The sequence below is a fragment of the Myxozyma melibiosi genome, assembly GCF_037950935.1.
Source record: "Myxozyma melibiosi strain Phaff 52-87 chromosome Unknown BZA70scaffold_11, whole genome shotgun sequence".
Classification (NCBI taxonomy): domain Eukaryota; kingdom Fungi; phylum Ascomycota; class Lipomycetes; order Lipomycetales; family Lipomycetaceae; genus Myxozyma; species Myxozyma melibiosi.
In genome coordinates this window covers 417,252-433,983 of record NW_027042925.1, presented here as the reverse complement: position 1 = coordinate 433,983, position 16,732 = coordinate 417,252, and the positions used below count along the sequence as shown (strand labels likewise).

At 51.9% G+C, this 16,732-nt stretch overlaps 8 protein-coding genes across 8 annotated transcripts; 3 read left to right on the top strand and 5 right to left on the bottom strand.

The window, feature by feature from the left end:
- Window positions 1–116: 116 nt before the first annotated feature.
- On the top strand, window positions 117–2,850 carry BZA70DRAFT_269055 (uncharacterized protein; the record flags this gene model as incomplete). The annotated part of the gene is made up of 3 exons (XM_064911196.1): window positions 117–1,043; window positions 1,103–1,180; window positions 1,240–2,850. 3 exons carry the CDS (start codon window positions 117–119, stop codon window positions 2,848–2,850), a joined length of 2,616 nt encoding a protein of 871 aa, XP_064766668.1.
- Window positions 2,851–2,921: 71 nt separating this feature from the next.
- On the bottom strand, window positions 2,922–3,583 carry BZA70DRAFT_71090 (ribosome maturation protein). Its single transcript, XM_064915343.1, has 2 exons — window positions 3,388–3,583; window positions 2,922–3,331 (listed from the first exon to the last, which is right to left on the bottom strand). Exons 1-2 carry the CDS (start codon window positions 3,394–3,396, stop codon window positions 2,993–2,995), a joined length of 348 nt encoding a protein of 115 aa, XP_064766667.1. The 5' UTR covers window positions 3,397–3,583; the 3' UTR covers window positions 2,922–2,992.
- A 1-nt stretch (window position 3,584) lies between these two features.
- BZA70DRAFT_71080 (histone-fold-containing protein) lies at window positions 3,585–4,489 on the bottom strand. Its single transcript, XM_064915342.1, has 3 exons — window positions 4,379–4,489; window positions 4,042–4,295; window positions 3,585–3,974 (listed from the first exon to the last, which is right to left on the bottom strand). The coding sequence occupies exons 1-3, from the start codon at window positions 4,422–4,424 to the stop codon at window positions 3,852–3,854; spliced, it is 423 nt and encodes a 140-aa protein (XP_064766666.1). The 5' UTR covers window positions 4,425–4,489; the 3' UTR covers window positions 3,585–3,851.
- A 46-nt stretch (window positions 4,490–4,535) lies between these two features.
- Window positions 4,536–5,617, top strand: BZA70DRAFT_282966 (Sporulation/nuclear morphology). The gene has a single exon (XM_064913367.1). The coding sequence runs from the start codon at window positions 4,656–4,658 to the stop codon at window positions 5,493–5,495; it is 840 nt and encodes a 279-aa protein (XP_064766665.1). The 5' UTR covers window positions 4,536–4,655; the 3' UTR covers window positions 5,496–5,617.
- BZA70DRAFT_282962 (P-loop containing nucleoside triphosphate hydrolase protein) lies at window positions 5,584–8,886 on the bottom strand. The gene is made up of 5 exons (XM_064913366.1): window positions 8,795–8,886; window positions 8,685–8,701; window positions 8,501–8,561; window positions 8,217–8,284; window positions 5,584–8,147 (listed from the first exon to the last, which is right to left on the bottom strand). Exons 1-5 carry the CDS (start codon window positions 8,796–8,798, stop codon window positions 5,769–5,771), a joined length of 2,529 nt encoding a protein of 842 aa, XP_064766664.1. The 5' UTR covers window positions 8,799–8,886; the 3' UTR covers window positions 5,584–5,768.
- Window positions 8,887–8,938: 52 nt separating this feature from the next.
- Window positions 8,939–10,464, bottom strand: BZA70DRAFT_282960 (dynein light intermediate chain-domain-containing protein). The gene is made up of 5 exons (XM_064913365.1): window positions 10,357–10,464; window positions 10,149–10,301; window positions 9,855–10,094; window positions 9,548–9,790; window positions 8,939–9,492 (listed from the first exon to the last, which is right to left on the bottom strand). Exons 1-5 carry the CDS (start codon window positions 10,433–10,435, stop codon window positions 9,047–9,049), a joined length of 1,161 nt encoding a protein of 386 aa, XP_064766663.1. The 5' UTR covers window positions 10,436–10,464; the 3' UTR covers window positions 8,939–9,046.
- Window positions 10,465–10,537: 73 nt separating this feature from the next.
- BZA70DRAFT_70953 (SVP1-like protein 2) lies at window positions 10,538–12,199 on the top strand. Its single transcript, XM_064915340.1, has 3 exons — window positions 10,538–10,807; window positions 10,877–10,977; window positions 11,056–12,199. The coding sequence occupies exons 1-3, from the start codon at window positions 10,654–10,656 to the stop codon at window positions 11,944–11,946; spliced, it is 1,146 nt and encodes a 381-aa protein (XP_064766662.1). The 5' UTR covers window positions 10,538–10,653; the 3' UTR covers window positions 11,947–12,199.
- Window position 12,200: 1 nt separating this feature from the next.
- BZA70DRAFT_70958 (putative nonsense-mediated mRNA decay protein) lies at window positions 12,201–16,541 on the bottom strand. The gene is made up of 5 exons (XM_064915341.1): window positions 15,994–16,541; window positions 15,791–15,869; window positions 15,266–15,720; window positions 15,013–15,197; window positions 12,201–14,955 (listed from the first exon to the last, which is right to left on the bottom strand). Exons 1-5 carry the CDS (start codon window positions 16,081–16,083, stop codon window positions 12,618–12,620), a joined length of 3,147 nt encoding a protein of 1,048 aa, XP_064766661.1. The 5' UTR covers window positions 16,084–16,541; the 3' UTR covers window positions 12,201–12,617.
- Window positions 16,542–16,732: the final 191 nt, after the last annotated feature.

The following is a 16,732-nucleotide window of genomic DNA, read 5'->3' as shown; positions in this document are numbered from 1 at the left end:
TCCTCTCTTCCTCCCCACCAACACTTCGATCCGAACAACCAAGCCTTATACTCTCACTCACTCACTCACCACTTGGCTTGTGTTCTGTTTATTTCTTCTGTTATCTGCTGTTTACCATGTCGGCATCCTCTGTTCCCGTCGTTGTCCCGCAGCGCTCGTCGCCTACCTCCGCGGCTTCGTCGTCCCTCTCCAGCAGCAGCTTCAGCTCGCCCGACTCGGCCTCCGCCAGCCGCGTGAACGCAAGCACGCCCGCGACCTCAGTCGACAGCGAGGACGTCAACGGGCTCAGTCTCAAGTACGCAGACGAGTCCACTCTCCTCCCCACCGAGCACGACGAGCAGGACGAGTGCAACGTCGACGACGCCGCGACCTCGGTCTCCAACTTGACCCTCATCCGCCGCGTCAACTCCTACACCGGATCCTCGCAGCCCTCGCTTGGCGGGACGACCACCGGCCGCTTCCGCTACGAACCCAGCGCTATGCCGTCCAGTGCCCTGCGCGCGCTCCGTCGTCGTATGTGCATCGAGGAGTTCATCAGCACCGAGGAGAACTACCTCAGCGGCCTGCGCATCCTCGTCAACAACTACTTCTCCACGCTCGACGCCTGTGGACCCTGCATGGCCTTCATTGCCGCCGACATCAAAGAAAGCGGCGCGGCGCTGCTCGAGTTCCACCAGGAAGTCCTCAACGTGCTCTACCGCACCTATCCTGCGCTCTACGCGCCCAGCTCCAACGAGCGCAGCGGCTATCTCCCGCTCGACCTCTCCCTCCGCGACAGTCAGCGCGGCTTCTCGGGGTTTGAAAGCGAGGTCTTCACCGCGCTCGACGACCAGAAAGCGGGTAGCAGTGCGGGCAGACGCGTGCCGTCGTGGAGTCAGTGCGAGGAATCGATTTCGTCGCCCGCGGTCGCGGGGTCAGTTGCCGAGCTGGTGATGAAGAAGGCGGCGGATCTGGCGCTTTACGAGCAGTATAGTTTGAATTACTCGAACGTTATCGATATCTTGGAGATGTCTACTGATCAGTACTCAAAGATCTGGAATGATGTGAGTGAATTGTTTTGTGGGTGAGAGGTATAAAGTGAGGCTAATCCAGTGTTATGTAGGGATCGCGTCAGTTTTTGATGGCTTCGAATGCTATTTCTCAGCGCGCCGACGTGTCTATTGAGTCTCTTGCGCTCAGCGTATGGAAACTACAACTATTATACACTATTAAGAAATTCTGCTAACACTGCATATCTAGCCGATCCATCGCACGATGAGATATCTTCTTCTCCTGCAAGAGCTCGCTCGCCATACGCAGCCCGAGGACTCTATTGAAGCCAGCGCCACGATTGCGGCAGCGGTAAAGTCCGTGAAGGGGTATGTGGAGAAACTCGATAGCGCGCAAGCGGTCACGTCGACCAACAACACGCTTGCCAACTCGAGCGAGCTCTGGCGCCGCCTGAGGTTCGAGAAACCTGCTCCTGCTGCTTCTTTCGACGGCAAAGACGACGAAGAAGGAGGAGGAGGAGCAGACAGGGGAATGTACGCGCCAGAGTTTTTGGGGAAAGCTATTCTGTGCGGAGCGTTGCATGTCGGGTGGATTGCGGTGGACGGGTCGTTCCGCAGCCAGTACTATGGCGTGTTTCTGTTCAAGTCGTGTGTTGTGGTCTGCTCTGTCGAGAAGGTGAACCGGTATACTGTGAAATTCCTGATTCCGCTGTGCTGTGCGCGTGTGCTGTCCTGTGATCCTGTCGATGGGGAGAAAGGCGAGAAAGAAGAAGGCGAGGAAGTGGGCATGCAGTCATCGTACCATACCTCGTTCAAGCTCTTGTTTGAGCATGATTTCAGGGTCTTTGAGCTTCTCGTGACGCCGATGTCGATCGCGGAGAAGAACGTGTGGGTCGAGTACCTGCAGTCTCAGATCTGCGTGAACGGAGGCGGCGCGGAGTATGACTGGAAAGCGTTCAAGACCTCTGAGCATGCGATGGAAGGGTCGGGACAGGTTACTGTGCTTCCGAGCTTGATTCGGCCGCTGTGGATCAGCCAGCCGCGCGAGGACGGAAAGAGAGCTGTGGAGGAGGCTGGTGGAGCTGCGAGGATCAATATCTCTCACTTTCTTGTTCCGGAGAGAGTGGATGAGGAGCATCACCAGCAGGAAAGTGGGAATGTGCAGCCGAAGCGGGGAAGATCGAGCAGGGTGTCGTCGCCGCTGGTGTACTTTGCAGAGTACAACGACAAGCTGTTGTCGCCCAAGTCGCCTACGACGATGAGTCCTACGATGGTCTCGATCTCGTCGCGTGGCGGTGAGACAACCGAGCAGGACGGAGAAGACGACGACGATCAGACGATGGCGCAGTTCGCGGTCACGGTGAAGCTGTCTGACCGGATCCAGACGGAGAAGATGATTGCGCTGGTGTGGTCGCGCGAGGAGTTGGCGCTGGCGCAGGACGTGTGCGTGGTGAAGCATCACGGTCTTGGCTCTGGCCGGGTCATGTGTCTTGTTCGTCGGATCTCGGGGGTGGGTAGTAGTTTTGCAGCCGGGTTTTCGAAGCGCAGCAGTTCTTCTTCGTCGCTGGGATCGATCTCTGGATTTGACGAGGTTGATGGGGGAAAGAGAAGCAGCGAGGATGAGAACGGGCTGTCGCCGGCGTCGTCGTCGATGTCGTCTGGGTCGCCAAGGGGCGTGGCGTACAGACGCGTGCCGAGACCGAAGCAGTCGGGGGACGTGGTGATGAATCCGAAGAGTAGAGGGCGTGAGCGGCAGCTCCGGGGAGTCTCTGTTGGGACGGGGGAGGTCGTGCGACGGATCAGTGGGCGGCTGTCTGGAGTGAGAAATGTTTCTGCGTCGCTGTTGAAGGTGCGGTATTAGCAGAGGCATAGTTGTCTTTTCTAGTTTTTTTTACGTGTATTTTTTAGTTTATCAGACAGTAGTCTGTAGTCTGAACAGTAGTTCGACAGTAGTTCAGTATTGAGCAAAGTAATAATATATTGATATAAACTATGCAGATCAATCAATGGCCGGTATAAGCCGGCCCATTCGAATCATTCTTCGAATCAAATCCCTTTGAATTATATCCCTTCCCCTCCTGCGGATCACCCTTGATCAAGATCTGTTTAATCGCCTCGTCGACATTATCCGTTCCAAACTCGTTCTCAAGCGCAGCCTTGGACGCCTGGTCGAGGATGCCCTGCGACCCGCCGCGGTGGGTGACAAAGACCTTGAAGGAGTCGACGACGTCGACCAGAGGGGTTGTAGAGGGGTCTTTTCTGAAGAGGGAGTAGGCGTCGAGGGAGGAGAGGATGACGAGGAAGTCGTCTTCGGAGCCTTTGTAGAAGACTTTGCTTGCGTTCTGGGGAGGTTAGCGAGATCAGCGGGAGGGCAGATAGAGTGAGAGGTGATGCGTACAGGAGACATGGTGGGTAGTAGTAGAAGTAGTGGTGTGTATCCTCAGATGAAGAATATTGAGATGAACAGAGGAACAGAAGCAGAGACAGAAACAGAACAGAGTATTTAAGGCAGCCCGAGGCAGCTACGTCATTGTCGATGATGCCATAAAAGGCAGCCGAGAATCTCGAGATCGACGAGGGAAAACGTTCAATGACATAATGGTTACATAAGCGACAAGTCAATCAAGTCGAGTCAAGTCTGCGGAAGAAGCAGAAGCAGAAGAAGATGTTTATACAAATGTGAGGAATAATTACAATTGACCATTAACGCCGAGTCGTCCGTTCTATAGAAAGCAAAGCAGAAAGAGAAAAAGAGGAACAGCGGATGACAAAGACAAAAGAGTAAAGATCGATAAACAAAACAAAACATAACAAAACAACACATCCACTAGTCAACACATCAGGTAGATCTATGAGATAATCCTACAAAGCCTCGTCGTGCTGCAGCTTCGACCGCGCAAGTCCAAACAGCTCTTCCTGTTTTCTCAGCAGCTCTTCTTCTGTCATGCCGGATGCCTCGAACTTGCCGATCTTGCGCTCTCGTCCCTGCTGTATGGATGTTAGACGTCGGTCTATCTTCTACCATCAACTCCAACACAAAGTAGTATAATACCTTCTGCGACTCCTTATGCTCAAGAATAACCTCCCGAATAGGCTCAATGTAATCCGAAAACCCCAGCTCCTGCAGCGCCTTGATTACGTGCTCGGACGCGATTGTTTTCTTTGTCTCGTTCTCGGCGATGTCGTTCGCCTGCGTCGAAATCAAACCGATGAACTCGACGCAGCACTCAATCAGCGCGTCGCGGGCGTCGCGCGAAAAGACGAGGTCGGATGGAATGATCTCAGAGACGATTTTCTGTACGGTCGCTAGAATGTGAAGAGACAGTTAGCTCCTCTTCCTCTTCCTCTCTCTCTCCTCTCCTCCTCCCCCTCCAATCAGCAAAACACACCTTTGGGCAGCGAGAGGTCTTCGGAAGAATTCTCGCGGTCCGACATTTGCTGCTGGCCTCTTCTTCAATCTTCGTTCGTCGTCGTTCTTCAGCTTTGCAAATCGTCACAACCGGCAGCGGGCGCACGCGGGGCTTTAAGTATTCACGAACGCCGGCTCTCCGCAGTCAGCGCCGAGGGCTTCGTGTCTCATCTCCTCCGCCTCAGCAGCAGCTTCCTCACTTTTTGATATCACCAGAGCTGCTCTTCTTCCTCTCTTCTTCTCTATCACAAACCACAATGAAGAGCGAGGGCGATCCGCTCGACGCCATCCCGGCATCGCCTTCCCAGATCTACCGCAACATGCTCATCCTCGAAGAATCCCTCCGCGCCCAACACACCGTCCTCCGCCGCCGTCGGTTCCAGTACGCGTCCTTCTTCGCCCTCCTCCTGCTCTGGACCGCCTACTTCTACTACGGCACCGTCTCCTACCCGTCCGTCTACGCCTACGTCCACGCGCTGCACAAGCTCGCGCTCGCCCTCGGCATCGTCACCATCGCGCTCTTCTACATGTCCGGCCTCTACGCAAAGACAATCGTCCACCCGCGCAGGTTCGTCGCAAACACAAACAAAGGCCTCCGCCAGTTCAACCTCCGCCTCGTCCTCATCCCCGCTCATCCCGCTCGTTCTCCCTCCGCTCTCGCCGCAAGATTCGTCCGTCTCGCCGTCTACAAGTTCTGGTACCGGCCTCTACCCCCTTCTTCCTCCTCCTCCTCCACCACCTCTTCCTCCTCCTCCTCCTCCTCCTCCTCCGCCCCCTCCACAACAACAGCCCGCCGCCGCCGCTCCTCCTCCTCCGCATCCACCTCCTCCGGCCCTCCCCCCCAATCCCACCCCTTCTACCACTACTTTTGCTACCACTACAAGCCCCCCGGCGGCGACCTCGTCAAGCTCGTCATGCTTCCAAAACCATTCCCGCCTGATGTCCGCGAGGGATGGGAGCTCTATCGCTCAGAGTATTGGGCAAAGGAGAACGATCGAAGGCAGGCGAGAGCTTCTGGTCGTATTCCTTGTTCTTGTGTTTATCCTCCTTCTTCCTCTGCTACTGCTTCGTCTTCCTCTTCTGCGTCTAAAAAATAGTACCGGCGCGCGGTGTCCTGGCTTTCTTCATGTATCATACCTCTACCGGCGTTTCCTTCCTCTTTGTAAATACACAACTACACTTCTATAACTTTGATAAAATTTATTTTTGTTTAAAAAAAGTAAAAAAGAACATAGAATAAAAGCTCAAATTATCTTTTTACTCTTCAAAAAGGTCCTCACAAAACACACAATAGAAAATGAAAAATAACAACAATTTCAAGATTTGGGAAATTCATACCCGACAAACACAAAGCATGACCTAAACCACACTTACAACTTGTCGTAGTACTCCTCGTATCCAGGAACAACCTCCTTCATTCCGTGTCTCTTTCTGGCCTCGGTAACAATCTGTCCAGGCTTCGAGGCAACGTCCAAAGGCGAACCGTTCATAGTCTGCCAGTGGTCGAAAACCATCTGGGGGAAAGCCTGGCCGGCAGTCTCCTGTCTCAGAATAGTGGTGAATCCGAAGGACTCGTTCACAGGCAAGTGAGCCTTGACAGTGAACAAAGGAGTTCCCGGTCGCTGCTCCTCAGACAGAACCTGTCCACGCTTTCTGTTCAAAACAGAGTAAATTCCACCAATAGCGTTCTCAGGGCACTGGATCTCAACCAAGAAAACGGGCTCCTGGATACGCGGCTCAGCAAGCAGAGTCGACGCGTACACAACACGACGCATGGTAGGAATGATCTGACCACCTCCACGGTGAATAGCATCAGCGTGCAACACAACATCGAGAATGTTGACACGAACACCACGCAAGTTCTCGCCAAAGATAGGACCCTCCTTGGAAGCCCACTGGAATCCGGCAACAACCGAATCCTTGATCTCGTTAAGGTACTGAACGGCCTTGGTCTGGTCAACAACCAAGTTAGGGCCAGTTCCGTCGGGACCGAAACACCAGATCTTACGACCATCGGTAACATCCCAGCCGAACTCATCAGCAAGCAGACGAGCACGGATCTTGAAATCCTCACGGGGAGAAATCTTGCCGCTCTCAATAGCAAGACTGACCTCCTCATCAAGAGGAGCAGCCTTAACAAAGATACGGTTGTGCTTGTTGGGCGACTTGGACAGAGCAGTCATGCTCGACTCCGCGCTAACAGTCTCACGGTAGGTGACGACAGGCTCAGAGATCTTCAACGGAACACCAGCATGGTCCTCCTCGAGATCCTTCAAGCAAATCTCCAAGTGCAGCTCACCGGTACCAGCAACAATGTGCTCACCAGACTCGTTCATCATGCAGAGAACGCAAGGGTCGGACTTGGACAGACGCTTAAGACCCTCAACAAGCTTGGGCAGGTCGTTGGCGTTCTTGACCTCAACAGCGACCTGGACGACAGGCGACACAGAGAACTTCATGACCTTCAAGTTGTGGGCAGTCTCGGAGGTGGTCAAAGTACCAGACTTGAGCAAAAACTGGTCAACACCAACAAGACCGACAATGTTACCGGCAGGAACATCGTCAATGGGCTCGACGAAACGTCCCATCATAAGAACGGTACGCTGGATAGCCTTGATGAAAAGGTCCTCCTTCTTGCCAGGAACGTAGTTGGGGCCCTGGATACGGACCTTCATGCCAGAGCGGACAGTACCAGCAAAGACACGACCGAAAGCGTAGAAACGACCCTTGTCGGAAGTGGGAACCATCTTCGAGACGTAAAGCATAAGGGGTCCCTTAGGGTCACAGTCGCGGATGGCAATAGCGCACTCATCGTCGTCAGGTCCCTCGTAGAGAGACGAGGCACGGTAGGCCTGGGCAGTGACGGGCGAAGGAAGGTGGAGAACCATCATCTCCATCAGGGCATCGGCAGCGGGCAAGAACTTGCGCATGACAACCTTGAGGAGGGCCTTGCCCTCGAGCTCAAGCTCATCACCCTTGAGGTGGATCTCAAGCTTCTCCAAAAGGACGGGGATCTGGTCCTTCTTGAAGTTCATGATGGCATCGAAGATGCGGAAGATGGGGTCCAAGATGAACATGTTGAAAGCACGCTCGAGGGGCTTGCCCTTGGCGTCAGTGCCGGTCTTGGTCCACTTCTTGGTGGCAGGGTTGAAGTAGTTGTCTCCCCAAAGACGCTCCATCATCTTGGAACGGTCGACACCGAACTTCTTGGAGTAACGCATAGCGAACTGACGGACCGTGAAAGCCCATCCGTGGAGACCAGAGCCGAAGGCAATGGTACCCTTCTCGGGGTAGACCTGGACGTCACCGAGAGCCTTGTCGTAGTAGGTGGCGATGATGACGTTGACGGACTCAACGGTACGCGAGAAAGACTGGTACAAGTCCTCCTTGGTGACCTGGAGCTCGAGAAGAGCACGGTCGACCTTGTTGATGATACAGACAGGCTTGATGCGCTCACCAAGGGCCTGACGCAGGACAGTCTCGGTCTGGACACAGACACCCTCAACGCAGTCAACGACGACGAGAGCACCGTCGGTGACACGGAGAGCGGCAGTGACCTCAGACGAGAAGTCAACGTGACCGGGCGAGTCAATCAAGTTGATCAAGAAGTTGTTTCCCTGGGTCTTCTGCTTGATGTCGGCGACATCGTCGTCGGTCATCTCAGCGTAAAGCGAGATGGCAGTGGACTTGATGGTGATACCACGGTCCTGCTCATCCTTGCGAGTATCGGTGAAACGAGCCTCACCAGCCTATAGGTAATGAGAAGTCAGCCCACAAGGTCCCAATGCAGAACAAAGAGGAAGAAACAAAGAACTAACCTTAGCAGCCGAGATAATACCAGCTCTCTGGACGAGAGAGTCGGTGAGGGTGGACTTGCCGTGGTCGACTGTGGGAAGCGGGATTAGTAATGTGTGCGGAGTAGGCAAATTTTTTGGGCAGCGGCTCTGCTAAAACCGATCGGAGATTCAAGATCAGCGATCACGAAGGTGTCTTTTTGCGTCCGGTTTTCAACGAAAAGATGGAGAAGAACGACAAAAAGACACTCGCTGAAGGAATAGCAGAATCTGCCGCTTTTGAAAAGAGCAATGAGCTTGACACGTACCATGGGCAATGACGGACATATTCCGGACATTGGTGACCTTGTCCATAAGGGCACGAATTTGCTACAGCGAATGTCAGTACTCTGTTCGACGGCAGAGAAGAAGGATGAGCATTGTAGAGCTCCGGCATAGAATATCCAGAAGCAGATCTCATGTTTGGGGTCGGAAAGAAGAGGAGCTACATACGTCGACGGTGAAGTTAACTACAAAAAAAATTTGTTAGCCCCATGCCCAGGAGAAAGCAGCGCCGATTGACGGAGCAAAGACAGTCGATAAGAAGCAGCAGAAGAACATACCCATTTTGAATTATGATTGCAGATCGGCCTATAATAAAAAAGGGTGTAGGGAGAAGAAAAAGACACGGAGAAGAAAGGCCGTGGAGACACTCGGAGAGGTAAAAGAAAAAAAAAGAGGAAAACTTGGTGACGGATGATAAAGCGAGCGCTGCCCGGCAGCTTCGGTCCCTGCGCAGCTCTCAGCACGATCGTACAAGCCCGTACCCTATCTACTTTGGGCTTAGGGTAGGATTATGTAATGCTTGTTTATTCTTACTCGTTTAGTTCGACGCTGCTCAGCTCGGCCAGGCACTCGCGCAGAAACTGCTGCGTCGGCACACTCTCGACCTCGAGCGCGGCAGCTGCCTTCTGCACCTCCTTCGTGGACGACACCGCGGCGCCGAACGCATGCACAACCTCCTCGAAGACCTCTATCAGCGCGTCCACGTCTCCGTCCTCGGCCAGCACCTCGCTCTGCCAACTACTCGACACTCCTTCGACATCAAAGTCCTCTTTGATGACTAGGATCTTGGACCACGAGTCCCACCCTGACGGAATCAGCACCGCGTCTCGCTGAATCACATTTGGTTTCACAAACTGCGCTGCTTCTTTTAGATAGTCTCTCGAGTGCTCCACCGTAATCGACGGAGAGAGTAGGTAGAATAGCAGCGGAAAGAGAGTTTTCGAATCAGACGACAGGTATATCAGCGACGCGCCATCTATATCATTCTCCTGTCAGACAATACTCTCCAAAACTAGCATGACTAAACTCACGTTTAAGTAATATCGTCCGCAGAAACTGCTGTATGAAATCAAACTCGTCGTCCTTCCGGCCAAACTGCCGTTCAAGAACCTCTGTCCTTTCTGAGTTCATGACCGCAACCATAAACTGAATCCCTAAAGGCGCATCAAACTCGCCTTTTCCTAAAGGTACCTCTATTGTACTTGAGTTGCCGGCCAGAAGCTGAAACGAGTCGGTAAATGACGTGTTGGCTAGTTTGTTGTATCGCTCAGAGCCTAGATCAGATAGAAGATATCAGACACATGTGTCAAGTCAAGCAGATAGACAGTATACCCTTACATCTAGCTAGGCCTCCAGAAAATTTCTCTTGGTCAATTTTCGAGATGACGTCGTTGCGCAGAAATAGTATGGTCTGCGCGATATCTCTGATCCACCGACGAGGCTCTGTCCAGTCGCACAGAATGGTAACAAAAAGACTCTCAAAGGTCGTTTCTTCTCGGTTCAGAATATTGACCAGTAGATTAGCGTATGATTCGTGTAGTTTTGATACTGTGTAGATGTGCAGCCGTATTATTAGTTCTGTGAATCTTGTTAGCTTCCTCGTCTACGGACGGTATGTAGAACGCGACGCACCCTCCTGTTCCCGATCGTACACATCAATGTAGAGATAACCAATAGCGTAATCATTTTTCACTGCAGAATACGATCCTTGTATAGCATACAGATCGTTATTGACAGACTGCACCAGCTGATTTATAAAGTCGCGCTGGCACTGCGCGGTCCCTCCTATAGCGCCAAGTTAGCCCCCAGAACAGTCTCAATCTGAAAAACATACACGCACCAATCAGCAGCAAAGTGCGGGTAGGAACACTCTTCGCAGACGATGCCGAGTCCAGAAGAGAGCTCCAGATGCCAGACATTGAATTGCAGAATATCGAATATGTTTGCTTCAGTGTTATGACGACGTCGACGCGACGCAAACAAAGTCCCAACGCACCCAAACTCTGTTTGCTGCCCGTGTTCACACTTCCGCATCTTCGCCCTTCTCCTCCCCCTTTCCCCACAGCCTGCTCCATCCCCGTTCTCCTCATTCGTCTCACGCTCTACCGCTGTGAGCTTCTTCTGGATTGGCTCTGTTATGAATTTGCATAAACCTCTCAACGCAAACGCGTCCTCGCGGCACCGTCTCCTCTGCGCCTCCTTTAACCAGGATCAGGAATGTTTTGCTGTCGGTCACGAGCACGGCTTCCAGGTCTTCAACACTGACCCCATGGAGCGGCGGGTAAAGCGAGGTAGGCACTTTTGATTGCTTGTATTTGTATGTGTTTGTGCTTAGACTGATTGCTTGTTGTGATTGCTAGAGTTCGCCGACGGCGGAATCGGGATCGTGCAGATGCTCCACCGTACAAACTACCTGGCCTTAGTCGGCGGCGGGCGTACTCCAAAGTATCCACAGAACAAGGTATGATCCGTCCATCTCCTCAATCCCAGATCGTATTTCACTTCATTCTAACCTCTGCGCAATGCTCCATAACCACAGGTCATAATATGGGACGATCTGAAAAACATCGCCGCGCTCTCGCTCGAGTTTCTCTCACCCGTCCTGCAAGTCCTCCTCTCGCGCACGCGCATCGTCGTCTGTCTCCGCAGCAAGATTTACGTCTACATATTCTCGTCTCCGCCAGTGCGTCTCTCAGTCTACGAGACAATCGACAACCCCACCGGCATCTGTGCGATGCAAAACAATCAGCTCGTGTTCCCTGGTATCACCGAGGGCCATATCCAGATCGTTGATCTATCGCCACAGGGCCAGGACCGCAACCTAGTCTCAATCGTGCGTGCGCACAAAGGGAAAATCAAATGTCTGGCCGTGAGCCACGACGGCTCATTGATTGCCTCCGCGTCAGAGACTGGCACCATCATTCGCATCCACTCGACCGCAAACACCTCGCTGCTGCACGAGTTCCGTCGCGGAATCGACCGCGCCGTGATCCACTCACTATCCTTCTCGCCTTCATCTAACCGTCTCGCTCTTCTCTCCGACAAGGACACCCTCCACATCTTCGACACCTCCCCCCTCTCCGGCTCTAGCAACCGGCGGCACATCCTCTCAAAAGTTCCGCTCCTGCCTCGCTACTTTTCTGGCGAATGGAGTTTCGTCTCCACTCGCATCTCAGACGAGCGTATCGGCCGCGGCATTCTCGGCTGGGCCTCTGACGACGCGATCGTCATAATATGGACAGTCGAAGGCATGCTTGAAAAATACGCGATCCGAGAACGAAAGGACTTTCAACGCAAGGCGCCAGCTACCCTTGCCGGAGGTGCCACCAACGGCGGGAACGGTAACGCGAAAATCGGAGGCATCGGCGATCAGAGCACGGAGCAGTGGGAACTTGTCCGCGAAAGTTGGCGGAGTTTTGAGGATCTATGATGCGCGTTCACTCTTTATATTGCCACTTTTCACTCGTTTTACTGGTAACTTGCGATTTGTTTTTCTGATAGCTTAGTGCTACTCTTATGGGTGATTATATATATGTGTACGAGACGACCTGTAAAATATCTGGCCCTTTTTGTGAAGTAATGGCATTCGTCGTCTACAGATACCATTTTAATGAGATTCGATATCCAGCTATACTCCAACAGGAGCTATCGTAGAGCTATAATACGTAAAAGAGCAAATTGACGATATATGTCTAACGCGATCTCTTCGTTATTTCAGCTACTAGTGACTGAGTCATCACAAACAGTAAACGTGATACGTATATTGCAGAAATAGTAAAAAGAATGTGACAAAAATATATATAAAAAAAAAGATCTGGACAATAACAATTTTCCTCTTTCACCACTCGCTCGCCTTCGTACTTAGCTCCCAAACGTTACTCAATCGAACTATATAAATAAAAAACATGAAAAAAAAACTAATGAAAAGTGAATTTTAAAAATGTCGTCGGAACGACATAGCAGCGCAAGGGAAAATCAAACAAAAAACAAGGATGAAAATAAAGGGTCATTCAGAGAAAGAGTGTCATTAGGTCTTTCTCTTCCAAGAGAAGGGGGAATGCATCATATATGTGTTTTTGGAATGTAGTTTTTCAAAACTAACTAAGCTTGCGGCTGCTGCTGCTGCTGGGCAGCTTGAGCCTGAGCCAAGTCCGCTTCGTCTTTGTATGCCTGCTGCATGATTGATTCGACCACTGTACGTTCTTCGGCCGAGAACTCTCTCGCGAGCACCTCGTTCTTCGCAGGATCTTGCTGCAACGACAAAAACACGTCGCGGAAGACGATGTAGACGTTGATCCTGTCGAGCGGCGACTCGTACAGCGTCTCTTCCTCCAGCGGCTCGTCCTCGTACTCTTCCTCCTCCACAAACTCGTTCTGCTTCTGCTGCAGACGCAGCGCCTCTTTGCTCAGAAAGTTGACGTACTCATCCGTGCCGTTTTCCTCAGTAGCCTCGTCGTCATCTTCGTCGTCCCAGTCGCCGGTGTTGAGATTGCTATAGTCGTAGAAATTGTTCAAGCCCTCACCTTCAAACTCCTTCGTCAGCTTTTCACGCTTCTCAAGCGCCGCGGGCAGACTCTGCAGAATCTGTAGCAGGCCATGAAGAAGCTGCGGCAGACCAGGTCGGATCGACTCTGGCACGCTGGCCTCGGGCAGAACGAGGATGGACAGGATAGCCATCGCAGACAGACGCTTGTCATGAACCCGGCTGAGGCTTGCAATGTTGCTGAACCACAGGTTAAAGAAGTTGGCAGTCTGCCCGCTTTCCTCGAGGTAGCTGAACGTCAACACCGGGTTGCAGTAGATGCAGTTGATGACGACCTCCAGCAAGCTGACAAAGTACGTCTTGTTCTTCAGATCCGAGTCGTTCGCGATTCGGCCGAGTCTGTCCATCGCCAGACCGATGAAGAATGGCAGGTAACTGTTCATACCCTCCTTGATGTGCAGAAGTAGCGTCTGTATCAGTCTGCACGCATCAGTGCGGTCGTTAACGCCCAGTCTGTCATCGCTCAAGAAGACGGTGTTGACGATATCGACCATCGCGGCGACGTAATTCGGGTTCGTCTTCATCTCCTCGGCGCCGTAGGTGACGTAGTTCTCAAGCGCGGGAAGAAGCTCGTCGAAATAGTCGACCGAGTCCTTGAATGAGCTGTGGATCAGTCCAAACAGACCCCACAGGTTGGGCGTGATGCGCTTGAGACAGTAGCTGCTGGAATCGATGAGCTCGAAAATCTCGCCATACATATCCATCTCCTTGCTCTCCAGCACCGCCGACACCACTGGAGTGATTGCGTGCTCGATCTGGATAACCAACTCTGGAGAGTTATCCAAGCTGAGCAGCAAAGTGCCCAGCGTGTTGATAATGCCAAGCGCGGCCATGATCTTCTCGTCAAAGTCGCTGAGATCGGCTTCCTCATACTGATCGGGATCAACGTTTTGCTTCTCGATGATCTCGCTCAGGATCCGCAGGAACTGGTCGCGCAGCTGCTCCGCAAGCTCAACCGCAAACGGCGCAAGCTGCTCGGAAAACATGTCGACGAAATCCTCCATCACGCCAATCAACGGGTCCATATCGATCTTCTTCGTAAGCTCCATCAGCTTCGCCATCACCGCCTTGATATTTTGCGACAGCGCGTTGCGGATCGATTCATGGCGCGCCAGGGGCTGCAGCGCGAGCGCGGCCTCAATTTGCACGGGCAGGTGCTTGTCGTTCAGGCACGCTGCTATGTTTGAGTAGATTATGCTGATGTTGTTGGGATCCTTGAACTCGGCGTCTGAGAACCTGTTCAAAAGCTCACATGCACGGACACGCAAGAAGCCAAAGGGACTCTGGAAATCGTGGAAGATGTGCGCGACGAAGAAAGACTCCATCATTCCCGCAACAGGACTCTTCTTGCCCAAGATGATGTGGGACAAGGAGCCCATCATTCGCAGCGCACCTTCTTTCTGTCTGGCAAGTGTTTCATCATTGACGTTAGCCTCCTGAGCCACCACGACGCCGTTGATGAATGAGAGAATGTTGTTGAACGTTGACTTTCGTCGGCGCTCCGCCAGTGTGATCAAAAAGTTGGTCGCAGTGACATCCGGAGTCGGGTTCTCGTCAAAGATATCCAATCGCTTGTGAATATATTCAACCGGATCATCTTCAAACAACTCCATATCTTCAGTCGACAGACACAACAGAGGGAAGATGACGTGCGCAACCAAGCTGTCGACGTGGGGCTTGAGAATATCCCAGGTGCTCTTGGTTCGAATACACTGGTCAAAGTACTCGACAACCGAATTAATAACCGGCTTGCTGAGCCAGAGAGTCTTGCCGGCCCACTTCTCGATCTGGAGGAGATACGCTTTGAGAATCTCGGGGGCGAAGTTCGCTGCAAACGTCTTGGCGAACTCCTTGTACTCGGCCATTGAATCGGTAAGAAGATTGGGGTCGCCGTACCTATTTATAACGTCAGATTCTAGTTCTCATCAGCATAAAACGAAGGAAAGCACTCACTTGGAGAAAAGCAGGTTAAGGTCGCGGTGCGCCCATTTCTTTGCCTTCCACCACTGGTTTTGCTCTCTGTCATCTTCGTCTTCAGGCACTGCTTCCGCTGGGAGTTCCTTGCCTACGACCTGTAGGAAGAGGTTTCCCCATTGGAGTAACGAGTTCTGGTCCTGCAGGCGAGGCGACAATTCAAGCTAAATGTAACGAGATTAGCAGTCAAAACTTTACAGCGACGAGATGAGTGATGGTATAAAATGCTTACGTAGATGGCGGATCGGTAACTCTTCATGATCAGACGCATCATATCTCCAGCAATAACACTATTCTCTTCAAGAATGCTTCTGCCAATCTCCACTGCGCGCGGGAACGCACCCTCCAACACCGGATCGAGCTGTAATCTAGCCTCATGGTTTCTCCATCGGAAAGCGTTCGAGACCTCGCTGAGGCATATCAGGCCGGTGTGGATATGCTTGACGTCCTGCGAATGCAGGAGCTGCATCATGTGATCCAAAAAGGTCGGCCATTTCGCAGGATAGTCGTAGGTGATGACGCGGTTCAGGATCTGGATCAGATGCTGCTGAGTCTGCGGGGGAGCGGAAATGATTGCCGGAATCAATCGTTCTCGGAAGCCGGGTTTCTCGTCTTCGGCGATGGCACTTGTCTTGAGTTCCTTGAATTCCCAGTTCTTGATCACCTTGTTTTTTAAATAAACGGCAGCTGTAAGGAAAGAGAGGCGGGGAGCATTAGCGATTTGACGGTATGGATTTGTTGCAGCGGAAAGACTCACCTGAAATCTGAACCGTTCCGAAAGGCTGTGACTGGACGATATCAAGACAGGCTCCAATGAAACCAGGAGCAGCGCTCGCCTATAATTACAAAAAGAGTCAGTAAAGATGTCGGCCATCATGAACGCCTGATTTGACAGCAGACAGCGACTCGAAGTGCCTGGCAGCATCACGAGATAAGACGGAAAGCACAAGCCCAACATACCTCACCGAGCTGCAGCTCCGCATGTCGTCGAATGTTGATATCAGCATCTAGCGTGGACGCAAAGCACTGATGCAGTCCATTGACGTCCATCTTCGATCTAGTTGAAGTATTTTTCTGTTTCTCTGCGAGATGATTCCTTAGGTTTGCTCTGTAGAAACCAATGCACCCACAATGCTAATTCGAGATCATAAAAATGCGTAACAAGGCAAGCCAATTAACAACAATTCGCACCAGACACTCTTTCGTGGCTGCTCTTTCGTCTGGTGGAGGTGAGAAAGTGCGTTGTGCGGTTGATCAACGAGAGAGAACGAAAAACCGGTTCCTGGTCAAAAAAGTCTCCCTTCAAAATCCGTCGTCTGTCGAGAGGGCGCACTGTTTCCGCTGCTCAAAGTTTTTCCCGATTAGCCCAAATCTATGACTTTTTCTCTCCGACAGCCTGAAAATGCGCAAAAGCTGAATTCGCGTTGAATCTGAAATACGCCAAAAAACTTATTGGAATACCAGAAAAATGATTTCGTGGTTAGTTGATGGTTGAAAAAAAAAAAAAATATTATTTGCCAGCAGGGGATCTTGGAGAGCGAAGGTTGCGGTTACATATTAGTAAGGGTTTGGTGTGGTATATTACTTTTTTTATTTCCCTCTGCTCGCTGACGCAGTTTTATTTGATTGATTAGGGATCGTTAAAGCAAAGGGGGCGCTCGGGCAACAAAAGAAACCACCTCAGACGGGCTGCCACGTA

Bases quoted from the DNA above. Each gene is read 5' to 3' on its own strand.
- BZA70DRAFT_71080 (XM_064915342.1), bottom strand. From the start codon at position 4,424: ATGTCGGACCGCGAGAATTCTTCCGAAGACCTCTCGCTGCCCAAAG. The intron at 4,296-4,378 runs GTGTGTTTTGCT...TTCACATTCTAG, and splicing joins AGACCTCTCGCTGCCCAAAG to CGACCGTACAGAAAATCGTC. The intron at 3,975-4,041 runs GTATTATACTAC...TCCATACAGCAG, and splicing joins AGCATAAGGAGTCGCAGAAG to GGACGAGAGCGCAAGATCGG.
- BZA70DRAFT_282966 (XM_064913367.1), top strand. From the start codon at position 4,656: ATGAAGAGCGAGGGCGATCCGCTCGACGCCATCCCGGCATCGCCTTCC.
- BZA70DRAFT_282962 (XM_064913366.1), bottom strand. The intron at 8,285-8,500 runs GTACGTGTCAAG...CGCTTCCCACAG, and splicing joins TATGTCCGTCATTGCCCATG to TCGACCACGGCAAGTCCACC. The intron at 8,148-8,216 runs GTTAGTTCTTTG...CATTACCTATAG, and splicing joins GTATTATCTCGGCTGCTAAG to GCTGGTGAGGCTCGTTTCAC.
- BZA70DRAFT_282960 (XM_064913365.1), bottom strand. From the start codon at position 10,435: ATGTCTGGCATCTGGAGCTCTCTTCTGGACTCGGCATCGTCTGCGAAG. The intron at 9,791-9,854 runs GTAAGGGTATAC...TATCTGATCTAG, and splicing joins TTCTGGAGGCCTAGCTAGAT to GCTCTGAGCGATACAACAAA. The intron at 9,493-9,547 runs GTGAGTTTAGTC...AGAATGATATAG, and splicing joins GCGGACGATATTACTTAAAC to ATGGCGCGTCGCTGATATAC.
- BZA70DRAFT_70953 (XM_064915340.1), top strand. From the start codon at position 10,654: ATGAATTTGCATAAACCTCTCAACGCAAACGCGTCCTCGCGGCACCGT. The intron at 10,808-10,876 runs GTAGGCACTTTT...TGTGATTGCTAG, and splicing joins GGAGCGGCGGGTAAAGCGAG to AGTTCGCCGACGGCGGAATC. The intron at 10,978-11,055 runs GTATGATCCGTC...CCATAACCACAG, and splicing joins CAAAGTATCCACAGAACAAG to GTCATAATATGGGACGATCT.
- BZA70DRAFT_70958 (XM_064915341.1), bottom strand. From the start codon at position 16,083: ATGGACGTCAATGGACTGCATCAGTGCTTTGCGTCCACGCTAGATGCT. The intron at 15,721-15,790 runs GTGAGTCTTTCC...CTTTCCTTACAG, and splicing joins CGGAACGGTTCAGATTTCAG to CTGCCGTTTATTTAAAAAAC. The intron at 15,198-15,265 runs GTAAGCATTTTA...CGTTACATTTAG, and splicing joins GTTACCGATCCGCCATCTAC to CTTGAATTGTCGCCTCGCCT.